The sequence below is a fragment of the Alexandromys fortis genome, unplaced genomic scaffold (genome assembly GCF_014885135.2).
Source record: "Alexandromys fortis isolate MF-2015 unplaced genomic scaffold, M_Fortis_MF-2015_v1.1 scaffold_16, whole genome shotgun sequence".
NCBI lineage: Eukaryota > Metazoa > Chordata > Mammalia > Rodentia > Cricetidae > Alexandromys > Alexandromys fortis.
Window position 1 is genome coordinate 15,933,511 of NW_026067893.1, and position 19,735 is coordinate 15,953,245.

At 42.7% G+C, this 19,735-nt stretch overlaps 1 protein-coding gene across 1 annotated transcript in view; it reads right to left on the bottom strand.

Annotated features, from left to right (window-relative positions):
* Abcc2 (ATP binding cassette subfamily C member 2) overlaps positions 1–18,975 on the bottom strand; it is a 60,518-nt gene extending 41,543 nt beyond the window's left edge. Inside the window, exons 1-8 of the mRNA XM_050144465.1 lie at positions 18,794–18,975; positions 16,915–17,088; positions 7,519–7,644; positions 6,062–6,196; positions 5,795–5,902; positions 5,221–5,276; positions 3,783–4,017; positions 1,480–1,643 (exon numbers count right to left, since the gene is read on the bottom strand). Of these exons, the coding sequence (XP_050000422.1) occupies positions 1,480–1,643; positions 3,783–4,017; positions 5,221–5,276; positions 5,795–5,902; positions 6,062–6,196; positions 7,519–7,644; positions 16,915–17,088; positions 18,794–18,823 (1,028 nt within the window). The 5' untranslated portion in view covers positions 18,824–18,975. The remainder of the gene's footprint in view (positions 1–1,479; positions 1,644–3,782; positions 4,018–5,220; positions 5,277–5,794; positions 5,903–6,061; positions 6,197–7,518; positions 7,645–16,914; positions 17,089–18,793) is intronic.
* Positions 18,976–19,735: the final 760 nt, after the last annotated feature.

Below are 19,735 nucleotides of genomic sequence, written 5' to 3' on the forward strand. Positions count from 1 at the left end.
CTCTCTCTCTCTCACACACACACACACACACACACACACACACACATCACTGTAATGTTTCAGCCTGTCTGCCTCCCAACTGCTGGGATTAAAGGCATGTGCCACAATGCCTGGCTGGAAATTTTTCTTAATTAGTGATTGATGAGGGAGGGTTTAGCCCACTGTGGGTGGTTCCATCCCTGGGCTGGTGGTCCTGGGTTCTATAGGAAAGCAGGCTGAGCAAGCCATGAGGAGCATCACCCCTCCGTGGCCTCTGCATCAGCAGCTGCCTCATTGTCCTTGTCCTGCTTGAATTCTGGCCTTGACTTCTTTCACTGTTGGAGTGTAGTGTGGAAGTGTAGCCAAATGAACCCTTTTCTGTACAACTTGCTTGGTCATGATGTTTCATTAAAATAATAGTAACCCTAAAACATGCATTCCCAGTACTCGGGGGCTAAGGCAAAAGAACTAAGAATTTAATGTCAGCCAGCCTAAGCTACATAGAGAGACTCCAAAAAGGCGGGAAAAAAGATCTTTAGATCTCTCTCTCTCTCTCTCTCTCTCTCTCTCTCTCTCTCTCTCTCTCACACACACACACACACACACACACACACGTCACTGTAATGTTTCAGCCCTGTCATAGGGAGTGGCATTAATCCATTCATTTTTAGACAATGCAAGCTCATACCCGGATGAGGTAAAGGGCTCTCTGGTTGGTCATTCACTCTGTACAGTGGCAGACTGCAAAGCCCCATCACGAGCACCCTGGACCTCTAAGAAAGGGGCTGGCTATGAAGAGATGAAGTTAGTCACTCTTCTACTCTTCTGAAGCACGCTGCCTACCACTTAGATGTGGCTCAGTTCGTACTTGTTCAGCTTAACAACAAAGAAGTCTAACGAGTATGTGGCCTCCTCTTAGGAGAGGCACACAGAAAAGAGGGAGATTGAAGTGTCATCTGAGAGCTCGAAAGCAGCCTTGTGCTTTTCATGTACACGAAGCCGGAAAGTGATGTGGGATTCCCCTCTGTATGCTGGGAATACCACTGGTTAATAAAGAAACTGTCTTGGGCCTACGTAGGGAATAGAGGTAGGAGGGGAAAACTAAATGGAACGCTGGGAGAAAGAAGGAAGAATTAGAGAGAAACCATGTAGTCCCGCTGGAGACAGATGCTAGAACTTTACCCAGCAAGCCACTGCTACATGGCGATACACAGATTACTAGAAATGGGTTAAATTAAGATATAAGTGTTAGCCAGTAAGAAGCTAGAGCTAATGGGCCAGGCAGTGTTTTAAATAATATAGTTTCTGTGTGATTATTTCAGGTCTGAACTGCTGGGCAGCTGGGAAGCAAACAAGCAGCCTCACTGCAACAGGAAAGGGTAGAAAAGTAGGAGTATTTTCCAGAATAGGAGCCCAGTGAACACTCTTGCCTACACACACAAAGGGCAGGGGAAGGGAGCAGCGAACGTCTAGAAAGCACAGCAAGTCCTGGGCACTCACTTCAGTAACTGAGGATTCAGAAACATCAGAATATCGTGTATAAATTTCAATATAGATGATTTCAGGATCACCACATAGAAGGTTTTGAAGAGGGACTTCACCAGCCAGGACTTGGGGAAGTCTTTTGTGGTCTCAGACTTCTTTTTCTTCTTTTTAGCTTCTTCCTATGTATAAAACCAAAAACAACTATGTCCATAGAATTATGCAGTGAAAGCCTTCTAGACTGTGCTCTGATTGGCTTTAGGCTCCGGCAGGTCCTATGAGCTGACTACCCTGTACAGTTGTAACCTTCTCTTCACCTCCTGATTGCTGCCCACCTTCTGACTTTTCTCTTCCCCACCCAACTCATATCTTTAGGATTGAAAAAGCAGACAACCAAACAAGAAAAAATACATTATAAAGATAAGCATTGACAGACATTGGGAATTCCCATACTCAGGAGGCTAGGGCAGAAGGATCATTAATTTGAGGTCAGCCTGAGCTACACAGTGAGTTGAAGGCCAGTCCTAACTACGTAAAAAAGACTGTTTCAAAAACTCAAGGTCTGAAGTTGTAGCTCAGTATGTAAAAGGGCCCCAGACCTTAGCACAACTGACTCCATGACGAAAGTACCATTCATTCCCTAAAACTCAGTATGTAGGCAGTACCATCCGCCAAAACAAAAACAAAGACCTAATTCATCAAAGCCCATAGTTCAGGGAAAGTCTCTAAATGTCCTAACCGTACATTTTAGCATCTGTAGTTCCACTTCGGGCTAAATTTTCTTGTTAACTGAAGTGTGTCAACCCAGAACGTGGTTTTTGTACTTAAAATCTCATGCTGAGAAAGGCTCACGGCTACATTGGGATCATGATAGATAGATGATAGATGATGGATAGATAGATAGATAGATAGATAAAAAATAGATAGATAGATAGATAGATAGATAGATAGATAGATAGATAGATAGATATTCATACTCTAGAGAACCCCAAGTAACACAAAGTCCCTCTCTCAGTATCTTAGAATGTGCCCTTCTTTGGAACTAGGATCTGTGTGAGTATAAGCAAACTGCTCTTTAAGGTAGACTGTAACTCAGCATGACTGATACCCTTATAAAAGGAAAAGAGACAGGACTAAGATGGCTGTGTGACAATTGAGACAGTGAGAGGGATGGTGTACCCACTAGCCAAGGAAAGCCTAGGATTTCTAGCCCAAAACAGAAGTAGGAAAGGCAAACACCACTCTCTCCTCCATGTTTCAGGGAGAAAATGACCCTGTTGGTGACCTGAATTCAGACTTCTAGCTTCCAGTGCTCGGGGACGATGCATTTCCCCCTTCCTCTCCCTGCTCCGACACTATCCTCCTCCTCTTTCTCTGTGTGTTTGTGGTCCTGGGAATCAGCAGCCACTCTAACATCCTCCCTTCTCCTCTGCCCTTCCCTCCCACTTCCTTCTCTTCTCACTATGCTGCCCAAGCTGCCTGAGCTTCCTGAGCAACCACTGTGCCATGCTTGATTTTGTTTTGTTAAGAGCGTTTCTTACTCTCAGCATATGCACTGGCTTACTGCTTTTTCCCTGGTTCTCTGAAGATGAGCTTCCTATCAGACTTGTTTGCTGTACCCATCACCCCAAATAGACACAAAGCTGTGCTCAGGAAAAGTTTGAATAAATGAGTCAATATGTCAGCTAATGAGCACTTCCAATACAGTTTCTAGTAAAGAATGTGTGTGTGCGTGTGTGTGTGTGTGAACCCATGTGTGGAGAGACAGAATGTTTGTGTGCCGGTCACAGGTGTGCTAAAGTGTGCACCTGGGTGTCAGGACTACCTTCATGTGTTGGTCTTGGCCTTCTTATCTTGTTTGAGATACGATCCCTTCCCTGCCGCTGACACCTGGCTAGCTGGCCTCAGAGAATCTGCATATATTCCTATCCCCATTTCCTGTAGGTACCTAGAATTACAGATGCATGCTCTGCTGTGGCTAGCTTTCATGTAGGTCCTAGGTATTCAAACTCAGGTCACCAGGCTCGTGTGGAAAGTGCCTTTACCCCCTAAGCCATCCGTCTCCCTAGTCCTAGTGATGTTTTCATTATTAATAGTAATTACTAGTATTATCATTGTTACAGTATGACAAATTTCGGATTTATCCAAAAGGAATTACATACCCATGCACCCACCACTCAGGCGTTGCTAGACCTGTGTACATCACTAATAGAAGGTGCAGTGAGAAGTGTAGGGTGTATGAAAACATGAAAAGTCAGAAGCGACACCACCTCCTGCCCGAGACATACAGCACATTCACACAGACATCATGTTAAAGTTACCAGGACAAGAACATCCTGGCTTTGACTCTGGTTCTTGTTCAAACCGTGCAGTGTGGTCTCAGGGTTCTTCCGGGACTTCTTCTGATGCCGCCTCTGAAGAGCCTGCTTGGCTTTCTGCAGGTCCTTTGTCATGAACTCTTCAAACTTGATTACCGTTACCTTTGTTTTAAACCCTTCGTCAATATCCAAGACATCTTCCAGTGTCAACGGATGCTTGTAGCCTTTCAGAACAGTGCTGGAACAAGAATGACCCACAGGCTGAGCTCCTAAGTGCTGTGTCGGTCTGCCTCTACCAAGCCTATCCTCGATCTGAGCTAGAGGGATGACATTTGGGGCTTCTCTACTGTTCCACCATCTCCATCTCCTGGCCTTTAATCTAACAGAAGAGTGGGGAGAACACAGGGACAACAGAACGTGCTAGAAGACCATATGGAAGAGAGAAGGGGAGATGCTCTACTGGGTCAAAAGTCAAAGGCATCACCTTCTGCTCTCATTCCTTCTCCTTTAAGTGACAACTGCCTTTCTACACTCTGGCGTCCCCTTAAGGGACCTCCATGATGCCCTTAGCAAATGCAGCAGATCTCACAGCTGCCGTCACACTGCATCTGTGGACTGGGCCTCTCCAACCCAGGGCTTGAGAAGATGAATGGAAGACTAATGACGTCTTTCTTTGTAACAACCCATGACTGAAATCTAGCTTTTTCTCCTAATATGAACATTGTTACTTTCAAATTAGGATCTTTAGGAGATATATCATTAGACATTTAAATTTAATGAATTGATTTTAGAGTACATTCATTACTATATCACAATTTTGCTTTTTTATTTTGCTTTTAATTATGAGTACGTGCACATGTGTGCAGGTGCCTGTATACACTGGAGGCATGAGATCTGTTGGAGCCGGAGTAACAAGCAGCAAGTGAGTCTCTTAACATGAATGCTGGGAACTGAATTTGGGTCCTCTGAAAGAACATCAAGAATCTTAGCTGCTGAGCCGTCTCTCCAGACCCGCAAACTTGCCTTTTAGACATTCTGACTATCTTTATAGTCTGTATCCAGTGTGCATAAAACACTTATGGATCTCACCAGCCTGTCAGAGGGTTCACGGACTATAAAGACCAAGGACACCTGCTCTAGACCCTCTGGTAGCTCAGGCTGGAGTGTTTTCCTTTCCCTCCAAGCCCATACACATCACCTGCCTCCACATTCTCCTGTTTCTCCCGTGGAACTCTGAGACTACCAAAAATGATTACCTCCCAGTTTCTCCTCCTTGTCCTAATCAGTCCAACAAAGGGGCTGAGTTAAACTGACCTAAACTCTCTAAGGAGAAGAGAAATGGAGGCCACAGGAGGCACTTTAAAAAAATTGAGGTTGTCTTCACTTTCAGAGAATTGAGTGTACAAGGATACAAGGAACCCATAATCCAGGCACTTCCTACCTGTCATACCAACTAAACGTAATGCTACTCAGAAATGAAGCCGTGGATGACGGATTCTGAAAAACAGAAAACATTGAAAAGTGAATCGATTGGAAATAGGAACTCTAGGGGACTCTAAAATCAGAAACTGATTTTCTAGACCCGGCTTTAGAGACTAGCTGTTACGCTGATGTTGGCTGTCAGAGTGTACTCAGAGGCTCCAACAGCCAGGTTTTCTGGCATAGATATATGAGGTAGCCGCCTGTGTTGAACATTTACAGGTGAACATAGAAGTTGCTATTTTCACAGACTTAGCAGTCTCCTCTCTCTAGAACATTCTATAGTGCAAGCTGAGCAACCCTTCTCTAAAATCCGGGACCAATCGTACTTCAGGCTTTGAACTTCTTCCAGTTTGCAATATTGTACAAACTTTTTTGAAAGTTTCAAATTTGGGGAGTTTTGGACCAGTGATATTCAGTCTGTCCCTTATTATGGGCTCATGAGACCTCATAAAACCCAGACATCTCCAAGCTTACATAGGCTCGGGTACCTGCCAGCTAAATACTGTATGAAATGAACGTAATTAGAGTCTCACACGTGAGGTGTCGCTTGAGTCTGAAAAGGCCGACAGAATAAGGATGATAATCTGGAACCCGTAGGAGACGAAGAACAGGTAGGAATAGGCCGTGTTAGAGTTGCTGTCCTGTGGATGGGAGGCAAAACAAATGAGTTGTTTTCTATAATCACAGTCTAGTCAATCCATGTGTGCCAATGCTTATGATTAAAGACTATTACTAAACCCTCTGGTAGGATTCTGTCCTGGAGCTCAGCACGTCTTATCGACACCAGCTTTCCTCCTTACCTGCAGGAGCGCTCGTATCAGAGTCTGAAATTGGAACGTGCTGCAGATGATGGAGAGAATCCAGAACATGGACAGGAACCAAGAGTTCTTCTGTATGCATCCTTGCCTGCTGTGTTGGATCACTAAAACCAGAATCTAAAGGGAAATGCACAGGAAACGTTGAAGCACAATGTCACCACCGAGGATGGAGGAGGAAGGGTGGTGGGGAACACGCAAGAGAGGGGGCTGGAAACTAATGCGGCCAGGCGGAGAATACATGAATATCAGGCTTACATTTCCTCCTTGATGCTCTGAAACCCTCTTTCTAGCTTCATCTCTACACTTCGGTGAGAAGTTAGTAAGAAAGTAGAGTGTTCCAATTGAATCTTAGTAGAGTTACTTTAAGAATTATGGAAACCTTTTCAGAACACAAGGAAATCCATAGCAGGCAGTGGTTAGGTCGAGAAGGCAGATTCTGACGAATATACAGTTGACTGTATCTTGATCCTATAATATTGGTCTAAGAAACTCGTTTTTCTTTAAAAACCCCAAGCCTTGTCTTGTATCATCTCACTGAAGCATGCTGGCTCCTATACCTAGGGTTATGCTAGCAAACCATTGTTCTGAAGGAAGAAAAGCCATGATGGGTAGCGATTGTCCATTGTCCTGGTGTAAACAGTGCTGCTGTCATAGACTCAACTTCCAAAGCAATGTCACTGAATGAAGAGTTGGGAGAAAAACCAACCCACCCAGTTCTGTTAGCCAGATCCAGGACACCACTGTCTGAGCAGCGGTCACAAAGAAAGATTCCTGGGGAGAACTGTTGGATCACGGTACTGAATGAAGCAAGGGGCTCCAAGGTTATAGTGAACACAGGAAAATCAAAGCTTCTCATTTTTTGAGAAAGTTTGTAAATCCAAATAGTTTTGCGTCAATTTCCTCCTTTAATATGATAGCAACTGTTCAATCGTTAAAAAAAATACTGTATGCGCCTCTCCCTAAATAAAACATGCCTGCAGGAAAGATAGTAGTTTCTTCTTTTTTCTTCTTCCTCTTCTCTGTTTTGAGAGAGGCTGGAGTAGAACTCACACCCTCTGGGACTGCAGGTGTGTGTCATCTGGCTTAGCAGTTTCTGGTATAGAACTTATATATAGCTTTAGATTCAGCAATCTGATTAGCCATCAGCCAGTTAAAAATAATGCTTACAGCATTTAAAAGTTGTTTTGCATTTTGGAAGTTAGATCTCATCTGTGGTTCGGAGATGGCAAGAAATTAGGAAGTAAGAGTAGAGAAGGCCCTATAGATTAGAGTGCAAAACCAGAAGAAATCTGTTTCGCTTTTTGAGAAGCAAGCAATATTGCTCAGTAAATTCTTGTAAAAGACAAGTGAAACTGGGGCTAATTCATCACCCCAAGAGTGCATTTCGCTCTTTACGGGTTACAAGAAGATAACACGGTGGGAGTGGTACTGGTCCTTACCCATGTGCATATGTAGAGGATTGGATTAGTATATCTGACAGGAGGAATTGCGGCTTGTCCAGTATCTTCTGTGAGTGCCAGGCCCAAGTCTATGGCTGCTAAAATGAGAAGAAACACAGCGAGCACCTGAAAAGAGACAGGACATGCCACTGCTGAGAAGGCTTTAGGGACCTCGGAATGGTTTGCAGCAACGGTGCACAGCAAGTCAGATAACACAATAAATAAATAAGTAAAAATAAAGTTCAAAGTTTGACCCAATAACTATAATCCCAGCGCATGGGAAGCTGGGGGAGAAAGATCATGAGTTCAAAGCCAGACTGTGATACAGTGAGAACATGTTTTAAAACAGGATACGTAAGCCATGATAAGCATTTTTGATGTGATGGTTTTGATGCCCTCTGCTGGCCTCCTAAGATATCTGCAGCATGCAGCACACCTACAGGGACACATTTTAGACACATTTAAAGAAATCTTAAGAAGAAAGAAAACTTTAAAAGTAATAGTGTGTGGCGTCCATGACAAAGTCCTAGAAATCCACACAGCTGCTCCGTCTAGGCTCCCCTCTCACAGCAATCGTTCCCCAGAGGCTCGCTAGCCCTGCCCTGGAGATGCTCAAAGCGCTCCAGGGAAAGGACCACTTGATTAGGAAGGAGACTGGTGTGTGTGCAATAGCCAATGAGAGACTGAGGACTTCTGCTACCACTCAAGTGGAAGAACAGCTTAGGAGCAGCAGCTCTCTAACCAAGAACCTCATGAGAGTTAAGCAAGTAACTCATAATTACTGATCCATGGAAAATATAAGGTAAAATTGTTTATTCTCAGGAGGAATCTGTTCAATATACAGTATTTTTTTAATTTAAAAAAGTAGAAGAAAAATATCCGTACTAAAGAAAAATGTTGAGAGAGCTGGGAGATAGCTTAGTCAGCAAAGTGCTTGCTCCCCATTCCTGAGAACTTGAGTTTGACACTCAGTACTCATGTAAAATGATAGGCAAAGACAGTCACGGTGGTGCACACCTTTAATCAAAGCACCGCAGAGGGTCTCCGTGAGTTTGAAGCCAGCCTGGTCTATGGTCTACATAGTGAGTTCCAGAACAGCCAGGGATTCATAAAGAAACCCTGTCTCAAAAAACAAACCAACAAAACCAAAAAACAAACAAACAAACAAAAAAACCCACATAGGCTTCATAGTACATGCTTGTAATCCCAGCACTGGGAAGGTAGAAACAGGAGGATCCCTGGGGCTTATCAGACAGTCAATTTAGCCCAATTGGCAAACCCCACATCCCCTTGAGAGACTCTTTCTGAAAGAAACAATGTGGATGGCTCAAGGAAGGATACTAAAGGTTGACCTCCGGCCTCCACATGAACACTCATGCATGCTGATGTGTACCCATACAAAGATGAACATGCATACACAATTGCATGCACATGCGCGCGCGCGCGCGCACACACACACACACACACACACACAGTCTATTCTTTAAACTGTTAATCTGGGAAGCAACTTGTACAGAAACAGAAAATTCTGTATTAAGTTTAAAAGGAGAATTCAAGCCTAGAAGGAGCCTGTAATCTCAGCACTCAGAAACCGAGGAATTTCAAACAGCCTGGGCTATAGAGGATCAGATTCCAACTTGAAAAAAAAAAAAACCATTTCAACATTTCAGCCTTTCTGATACTCTTCCCTTTGGTTATGGGCCCCAACCTTGACCTCACAAAACCTTTGAAGTTAATATTGCAAACAACTGCAATTATTTCACCACAGGTGCTTTCCCGTCCCATGAGCTCATAAAACATTATTCACTGCTACTAAAGACCCACCTGGCACCAACTGGGGTGGATTGCTGCTTGTTCTGAGAAAGTGGTATCAGTATCTCCTCCCACACCCTCGAGATGAGGACCTTCTCTGCTGTCATCTGTTCTCCCATGATCCCTTTCGCTCCTACCTCCCACTTACATAGTAAACAGTTCATCCTGGCCTTGTTTCTAACAGGAAACCGCTTGTGTAAACAATGTGTATTTATACAAATGTGAACACAAATGCACCCATCACTCTCTGCTTTGGGGCTGTAGACTCATTGTAACCAGCTGTCTGAAGCTCCTGAGACCAGGAGTTCCCGGCCATGGTCAGCTTGGCCCTTGAATACAAAATTCTCTTCCTTCCTTAAGTTGCTTTTTCAGGCTATTTTGTGGCAGCAATAGTAAACGTAAGGAAGACATCAACAGGTCAGGTATGCTTTAGAAGGTGAACACAGACTACTAATAGTGACAGATACAATAGCTGTTGTGGCATAGTCATGTTGTACACTGTAGAGATGTGTCTCTGCCTGGGCACCTTCCGATTGGTTTAATAAAGAACTAAATGGCCAATGGCTAGGCAGAAGAAAATAGGTGGGAATTCCAGGGAAAGAGAGGAACCCAAGGAGATGAATTTAGGTGTGCCAAGATGCCAGTAAGATGCAGACCAAGTTGGGCATACAGAATGGAAGAGAGGTTAAAATGAAAAAAAAAAAAAAAGCAATGTGGAAGAACATAGATCTATAAAAGCAGGTTAATTTAAGGTATAAGAGTTAGTGGGGGACAAGCCTAAAGCTAAGGCTGAGTTTTCATAATTAATAAGAAGTCTCTGTCATTATTTGGGTTTGGTAGCCAACAAGAAAGTCTGACTACAAATGAGCAAAGAAACGAACGCTTAAAAGTCACCTTTAAAAGGCAGCGTTGAGTCTGAGCGAGACCTAAGCGCTGCTGTGCCTGGCATCTCTGTCTGTCCCGCTAGGCCCACCGGACACCGCATTTCTTCAGGCCTACAGTGTGGTCAAGGCTTACAGATATGAAACCCCTTGGTGGACATGTGGGCCTGTAACCCCATCCCTAGGTGGGCACGGGAGGGAGAGGCAAGAGGATTGGTGGGGACTTCTGACTGACAGTCTAGGTCCAGCCACAGTGAGAGACCTCGTCTCAAGGGAATGAGGTAGTCCCAGAACAGAGACCCCAGCTGGCCCCTCTGGCCTCCGGACTTGCACACACCTGTCCACAGACCCTTACTTTCTCTCTGCCCTGTACGGAATTAACAGAAAACAAAACTGCAATGAGATGCCATTTTATCTAGCTGAAATGAGAAAGATGGATAGTGATAAGTTCTGGTGGAAATTAGAATTACAAACTTCCAACATTGCTAATAAAACACAAAAGGGTGTGGGTGCCTTAGAATTTTTAAGTTCCTCAAAAGACGACCTAACAATTCTATTTGTAAGTGTGTACCTAAGAAACTGGAAACCTCTGTCCACTAAAAACCTAATGCATAAATATTCCTGAGAGCATCATTTAATAGAGACAAAAGTAAAAAACAACCTCAAAGTCTATCAATATTTTTCAGGCATAAGAATGAATGAAATGCCAGGCAGTGGTGGCGCACGCCTTTAATCCCAGCACTTGGGTGGCAGAGGCAGGCGGATCTCTGTGAGTTTGGTCTATAAGAGCTAGTTCCAGGACAGGCTTCAAAGCTACAGAGAAACCCTGTTTCAAAAAACCAAAAACCAAAAAGAAAAGAAAAAGAGTGAAATGTTGATGTATATTATAACACGGATGATAAGTCTTTCCAATGTTAGGCTACATCAAAGAAGTCATACACAAAAGGGTACACATTCTAAGTCACATAGATATGTAATTACATTTATATAGGACATAGACAAATCAAGTACATTTATAGACTAGAAGTAGATTTGTTGTGGTCAGGGGCTAGGACAGCAGATAGCAAGAAAAAACTGCTTGAGTTTCTATTTGGGGGTGATGAAAACGTTCTAGAGTAGCTAGTAATAATGAATAGTAACCTTATATCTACTATAATAAAAATAATTCTAAAAAGAAGTGAAATACTAACTCAAGCTGCAACATAGATAAACCTAAGATACTTTGTTAAGCAAAAATATTAGACACGAAAGGCTACCTAATATATAACTTATCATGAATAAAAAGTCCTGAGGAGGGAACTATAAACAGAAAACAGGTTGGGGGTGAGATAGGAGTGGGGCAGACATGAAGAGCTTGGGCTCAGGGTTGGGTTTAAAGCGACGAATCACCTGGGAACTAGACAGTGACGGTGGTCACATAATTTTGGAAATACTCCAAAAGTCACCAAATTTCATACCTTAATTAGAGAGTTTTATAGCACATGAACTATAATCTCAGTAACGTTTTTTTAAATGATGCATAAGAGGGTCTGATATCCAGCCTCTGGATTCTGACTCGATGGCGTGCATGGTGCTATTGCTCCCATATTACAACCATACGATAGCTTAAGAGGCTTGATACTCTGAGATTACAAGAAAACTGACAAAACCGTCATCTGCTGATGTTTCTGGAGTTGTTACATATGACAACAAATTGCCTGCTGACTAATTCAGCAAAGCGCTGTGCTGAAAAGCCCTAGCTGACGTAAATATGTTCTTTGTAGTCAGCTCTGATAGCATGTTGGTCAGCTTTTCATCGCCATGATAAAATATCTAAGACGAACGTCTTGTAAGATGAAAGGTTTATCTTAGCTCCTGGTTTCAGTGTGTGCTCATTTGGGCTCATGGCAGCGGGGAACATACAGTAGAAGCACCTGGTAGGAGAGGTCTGATCCCGTCGCGACAGCTAAGAAGCATAGAGGAAAGCTAGAGGAAGGGCTGTCATCCCTGTATCTCTTTCAAGGGTTTGCCTTTAAAGATCAGGTCTTCTTACATTACCTCCTGATGGTTCTGCCAACTCACAAGGACAGCACAAGTTGATGATTAAGCCTTTAACACTCAAGATCCAAACCACAGCACGTAAGTCAAATGCTTAACTGACATCTCATGTTCACAGCTGGCTCAGTCATGCCAGCTGCTTCCTTCTTCCCATATTCCTCCCACTCCATGGCTTAGCGCCCACTACCCACATCCATCACTAAAGCAAGTAAAGTGCGCTCTAAAGAATGTGAATGCTATCCTGGGGAGGCCTGGAACATAGCGGGGGCTACTGGTACCCACAGTAAATTAATCTTCATTGCCTATACGTGGGGTAAAGGTACAGTCGAGGCTGGTTTTCCCCAGACAGTTGTCAAGGGTTTAGAGCTTCTCATCAGGGAGAGGCCAGCTGTGGAAATAACACACAAAAAGAAGAGGTCTACCCCAGCTATCTATGCTAATTAAGACTTTTATTAATAAATACAAATGAAACTAGGAGTTGCTAGGAAACGGAGAAAAACAATGTAAGCAAAGAAGATGGTCAAGATAATTAAATAGAACAATTGGTTCTCAGATCAAACCGAAAATAGTAAGTGAAGAGAATTTTAAAATTAATATTCTAAGGCAGATTTGAGAAAACATCGTATCTTTTTTCTTTCTTTGTTTTTTTGTTTGTTTGTTTGTTTGTTTGTTTGTTTCCAGACAGAGTTTTTCTGTAGCTTTGGAGCCTGTCCTGAAACTAGCTCTTGTAGACCAGGCTGGTCTCGAACTCACAGAAATCTGCCTGCCTCTGCCTCACGAGGACATCATATCTTTTAAACAGGTGACTTTTTAAGAAAAAGCATATTCAGAAATTAAGAAAATCTTAATAATTGCTGAATAGTAAAATAAAGATTCTAAGACAACTGGAGGAAATCATTGGGAAAATCTAGCAAATAGAGGAAAAGAGAAAAAGTATTTGAAAAGGAGAGATAGAGACAGAAAGAGAGAAATTGGGAAGAAAAAAATCCACCAGGGATCTTCAATATCTATCTAAAAGAAATCTGAAGACACAGAATTTCCAGGTTAGAAGAAAGGAACTAAGAGTAACATAAAAATTTCTCAGCAACAAGAAAGCTACGAGTCTTTAGGTTGGATGGCACAGGAAAAGATGTATGAAGTCAGACTCATGAGATTTATAAAGAATGAAAAGCAGCCAGCAAGGATCCCAGGAATAAGAATTCTTAGTAACACAAGATGCGCAGGGAAAACACAGCAAAATCTCCAGTGCTAAAAATGGTGGAGCTAGAGTTTTATAAGCACATGAGCACCTTAAAGATGCAAAGATTTAGAGACTTTACAGTTAGCTTTTCTAAAAGCCTCATTTGACAACGTTCTCCTGTAGAGGGAGCTAAGAAATCTGACAGCTCTAATCATCTAATGGTTTCCAAAAGTGCGTCAGGAGGTAGAGTTTAAACCTAAGTACGAAAGTCAAAAGTAGAAGAAATATTGGGGGGGTGGGGCAAATCCAAAATAAGAAGACTGGAAACGTGAGAAGAAACAGGACAGAACTGGAAGGCTTGACTGAACCACAGTGTTCAGCCTGCGTGCACGTGTGTGTGTGTGTGTGTGTGTGTGTGTGTGTGTGTGTGTGTGTGTGTGGTCCTGTGGGGGGGGGTGGATAGAAGCTCTACCAGTTATTTTTTCCTCCCCAGCCCCTGCCACAGCACCACATCCATTTCCTGGGCCTAAGTACATCGATTACTACTTGATAGATGAAATACACATACGTGTACATGCACCCCTGGCAGATACAGATACTGTTGTGCCCAGATTATGACCCCAAGAGAGAGACCACCAGAGAGGCCCAGACTGTAATAAGCAAGGTTTAATCAGCATAATACATCTCCATCCCTGTTGTAGTGAGGTATAGAGGAGTTGTATCTCCTCTGTGGGGTAAGCTTTTAAAGGCATAACTATAAAGAGACTCTTTGAAGCTGCTTTGGCACAGGTGCAAGGACTTTTGCTCCCTCCCATTTTGCTAAGTCAACTTTTTCCTTCTTCTTAGAGCAAGGCCACTGTTCCATCTTTATCAGCCTGTACCAGGTGACTGGCTGGGCTGATCTAAGTGACCTTGTGCTGGGAATCTCCTGGCTGGGAGAGGGGAAGGCCACTATTTTCCTGGGAAAACATTCTGCTAGGAAATTTCTTTTTGCCCCTTTGAGAATAAGGGGTGAGGGTTCTACAATATAACTATCAAAATCATTCTAACTGGGGCCTCTACAGAACAGGACTTCAAAGTAGGAGGACGAAGAAGAAATTTTTGCTTTTGATTTGTTCATCTTTGTCTCTTAAAAAAAATAGATGATAGTATATGGATATATATGATAGTGTGGATCTAGCCTGTATCAGAGTGATACAATTATTATTGTGTGCAACAGGAAGACACACAATTGTTTAGTGATTCACTAAATACCTAATATTTTTTGATGCTGATCTCTGATTTATCAGAATTCAGACAAAGACTTTAAAACTTTCTAAAACTCAACTTCCTTTTTTTTTGTTGTTGCTTATCTTTGAGAATATAATTTAAACACAACACTTCTCCCTTGCCTCCCTCCCTCCAAACTCTCCCATATGCCCCTCCCCACTCTCCTTCAAAGCCAAGGTCTCTTTTAATCATTAGTTGTTATTGCATGCATATATGTATTTGTATATACACTCATATTACTAACCATAACTTGTTGAGTCCATATAATGTTACTTGTATGCATGTGAAATGCAACTTTCTATAAAGCAATGTATCTCATTAGTATTAAAGAAGAGGAAATATTATTCATTCATATTTAATACTTCCCCCAATGCAAGATCCTCTTTTTTTCTCAGTGCTTTATGAATGGCGAGGCTCTCCAGCTAAACCTACCCATTACTGAGGGTGTCTATTTCTACCACTTCATGAACAGACAGAACACCTAATGTAAGTTTCAACACTTCCAGGCATTATATCTCTTAGAAGCCCTTTTCTATTATGAGACAGCCACTTTTGCCAGATTTTTTTTTTTCTGTTTACTTAGATCAACTCCTCCACCCTAGAATAAACTCCATTCTCTTATCTAGCTCTTGCCTGCTGGAACTTTTGAGGACAAGTTGGGCAATGTTTTATCTTATACTTCTGTAATTAAACCCAGTGTCTTACTGGTTTAAACTTGTTTGTTTACTTCAGCATTTCCACAGCTGCTGCTATCAATTTGTTACCTACTGTTTTCTGTGTACTTCAGTGAAGATGAATCTTTAAACAAACAACCCCGGGGAGTCCGCTGGTTACGTGTTGCTCAAGCAGACTCACTAAGTCCAGATGAGATAGCACCAGCCCAATGGCGAACAGCCAGAGTGGCATCAGCTCAGAATGTCAAAGAACAAAACAGCCCAAAGGCAGGGAGGAGAGAAACTGGGAAAAAATGCTCATGCTCGCTGAAGTCTGGAATGGAGATGGTCACAGAAAAAGTGAAGTATGCTTCTACTGTTTGGAAAGAGAGCCAATTCTGAAATTTTTTTTAAGATTTATTTATTTATTATACAGAATTCTCAGTATTCTGTCTGCATGTATCCCTGCAGGCCAGAAGAGGGCACCAAATCTCACTACAGATGGCTGTGAGCCACCATGTGGTTGCTGGGAATTGAACTCAGGACCTTTGGAAGAACAAGCAGTGCTCTTAACCACTGAGCCATCTCTCCAGCCTCCAAATCTGAAATTTTTAAGAAGTTAAATCTATGCCTGAAACTCTTGGAATAGGGAGCAAAAAACTTAAAGCATAAATTTTAAATGGTTCTCCAGAGACTGGATTCAGATGGGCAGATTAGGAGTACGGGTATGGGGTAACACATTGGTTTTTCTTCTCTATAGAGATTTGCGCTTTCGAGTTAAACTGTGTTTAAACTGAGCGTGAATCCCACTTTCTTTACAGATATGTCCCAGAATGCAGTAGGCTGCAGGTACAGAAGCTCACTAAGCAAAGGAATCGAATTTGCCTTTCTAAAATCCTCTTTAGAAATGAGGACAGAAGAAGAAAGAGATGAAAAGTAGTGTAAGCAACAGATGGTCTGTTTTATAAGGCAGCGTCGCGCATCCCAAGACCACTCCCTGGGTTCCTTCTGGGAGCTCTGCTACAGCCTACGCTCTTCCCATCTCTACCCTGCTCTGGCTTGTCTCCATGCGCACTAGCCCCTCCTCTTCCCACCACGCTGGTCACCCTGGCTGGGGAAACACGTTGGAAAAATGTAAAAACTCATTTCAGATATAAGTTTTGGACAGGAAGTGATGGTTAGATTGGCGCAAAAGATAACGTAATATAGTTCATCCGCATCTCGGAGCAGGTGCCAACTGAGCTACAGCCCTGATTTACCACAGCAGCTTAAAGATGGCTGACTCATTGCTCACGTCGGAAACGAATAAAGGTGATGTTAATTTGACCCCTCATTTGTGTTTAGGGAACCTAATATCCACAAGAATTCAGAGTCACTCTTCTTACACAAAAACCAAAGCTACTATGGCCCGTGAGATATAGGCAGGAAGACAGCGAGGCTCTGCTTGAAATAGTATCACCCAGCAAACTGGTTAGAGACTGGGACACAGACCCTAACCCAAAAGAGAAAGAGCCTCACCTCTGCACCAAGGAGCTAGAGTGTGAAAACAGTGGCGTTACTGTACCTGCTTAGCAATGTAGAATTTAGTTATAGATGACTTCTTCGTCCTGGATCTGCATACACTGAAAAGCTGCCAAGGGGCCAAGAGCCAAAGAAAGCCCAAGGGAATCCACACGAGAACAGTTTGTTCAAAGCAGAGTGTCAGGTCTGCATCTGGTCTGTCCAGTAATGAGCCATTCTGGGGACCAAAAGGAAAACATTGTTGGATGCATATCCATACTTTTTAAAAGATGTCCATTCGCCCAGTGTTCTCCACAGGCTTCCAAACAACTGAATTCAGCTTCATGTCTATAGCAAGCCTTACCTTTTAACTACCTGTAATACTGCGTTCATCATTAATATAGTACATTACATTCAAACAAATTTATCATTTAATGATATTTGGGGCTTTCCTGGCAATCCCACCTCTAAAAACTTACTTTCATGTGATTTTAAGTGACTTTCTACATTGACTAGTCTGTGTAAAACTCATTAAACTATTTATCAAATTGTAGGAAGAAGCAGCCTATTCCTCTATCCAAAGGGGAGACTAGTTCCCCAGGGGTAAGAGCATGTAACTAGGTGGTAGGTAATATACCATGCAGTTACCAGACAGAGTATTTAGTCATATTATTATGGCTGAGAAGGCTTATATCAAATCCAAGGGGACCTAGTAAATTTCAGTACAGGAATGACAATGAACTCTTGGATACTTTGCATGTAATAAAGAGTCTTTGGGTGGGGATGGGTTCGTGGGGAGGTATCAGCTCCTGTATTGGAATCAGGAGAAGGTAGATTTTTCTTTTCTCCATCAATTCTTTCAAATGATTTTGCAGATCTGTTGATGCTGATGCTTTAAAGGGGGAAGTCAAAGTACCTGCCAAGACGATTTGCTGAATAATTCTTGAGGGGGTTCTCAAGGGGTGGTTTGCTACCTTCTAATAGACTTCAAGTCCTGGCCATGGAAGTCTGGCGGCTTGAGTTCTTCCTAAGGGATTAAGGGCTGTCTGTAATGTCATTCCTGCTCCTCTCATCACGATGGAAGGTCACCAAACTTTAGCATTCAGAAACCTCACCTAGCATATTTGAGTGTGATGTTAAGAGTGTGCGGGCAACACTCAGAGTCTCACTCTCCATTGTCTAAGCCATTTGGTAATGTGTCTGTCTTGAAAATCCCAGCTCTCCACGACTCTCCAAGTGCAGCTATCCTTGTTTAACCCCCTCCCCAAACACCTGAACATTTCTCCAGTGCATCTGCTTTCTCTAAAGACAGCGGTACCCAATTCTAACAGCTAGGAGATGCTCTCAGCCCAGGTATGCTGACACACCACGAGCACACCTTTAAGCCTAGCACTCCAGAGGCAGGTGCATCTCTGTGAGTTTAAGACCAACCTGGTCTACATAGAGCGTCCCAGGCCAGCTGGTACTATAGAGACCTTGTCTCAAAAGGGCAAATAAAGGTTATTTCAGTGCTCATAATGTACAAATTTATAATTCTGGCCTCAACTCATAATCCACACCCTCTAGACCACACTATTATCAGCTCAACATCGAAACATCCCCAAAAGGCTCAGACATGCTTCTCCTTTTCCTCCTGCCCTACAACTGTAACTAACAATTCCATTCCTAGCACAGAAGAAACCGCATTTCCCTCCATTTCTCTGATAGAAGGTGCTTCTGCAGCTACTCAGTCTACGAAAATCAACTGCAGACAACAAACAGCTTAAGAATGAACTGTACTATCTTTCCTAGATGGTGCGATCAGGTGGAGAAATTAAGAATTATTTTTCTTCAACAAACTAAACTTTAGGCCAAATACACTTCTAAATTTACTGGTTCATACTGATGGCCATGTTTGCCCGAGTTGGAGAAGAGAAAACAAAAGAATAAACGTGATTTCTCACCCAAAAAGTAGAGTTGCAGAACTCCTCCATTCTGGTTTCCAGAGCACCTCTGTGATGAAGCCGTTCCTACCCTTGTGCTGCTGCCTCTTTACCCTTTTCTTCCAGGAAGGCCGATGACAAGGGGCGATGTGCGCTTCCCATTCTCAGGCCTCGGCTAAAGGCAGGGCGACCGACCTTTCATCCTAACCACTTAATAGTTAACTCTGCTGAAAGTATGCTGATGTCATCCCAGTGGATAAACATGTGGCAGGGATCTCCAGGTACAGGCAGGCGTACGGGCTCCCCAAAGGCCCTGTAGTGTGGCCGTATACAGAAGGAACACATCAAAGATGTCAGTACAGCTGGAAGGCAGGAGCCCGGGAAGCTTTTCTTCTCATGAGTTTAGTTACCTACCCAAGGTCAACGGAGGGACGTGCATCCCTACACGTGGAGTTTCGCTCCTCTTTGAGCTCTGTTAAAGAGTTCACAGAAATGTTAAATATGTATTCCTATGAATTTTCAATTAAGAACATATAGTAAAAATAAAACATGGTTTAAAATAATATAAACTTTATTTGAAAAGGTCAAGTTATATAAAAAGAGCAAAAAGCATTGTACAGCAAATATAATTTAGGCAATAAAATGTTAATCTTAGCTGGTAGGACTGTATGTAGTTTTTCTTTCCTATTTGTATAATAACACTTAGAAGTACATACCAAACTTTGTCATCTTTACCGGTTCTAGGTATATAATTCAACAGTGCTAAGTGGACTTACACAGTTAACCAATTTCTAAAACTTCCTGCCTTGCAGAACTGAATTCTATGCCAACCCTGTATTGTCCTCTTTCTCCATGTGAAGCACACACTGTTTTGATGATAATATAAACAAGTTAACCTTAATATATCTTGGTTTTTGTTTTGTTTTGGGGACAGGGTCTCACTGGGTAGCCTTGACTGACCTG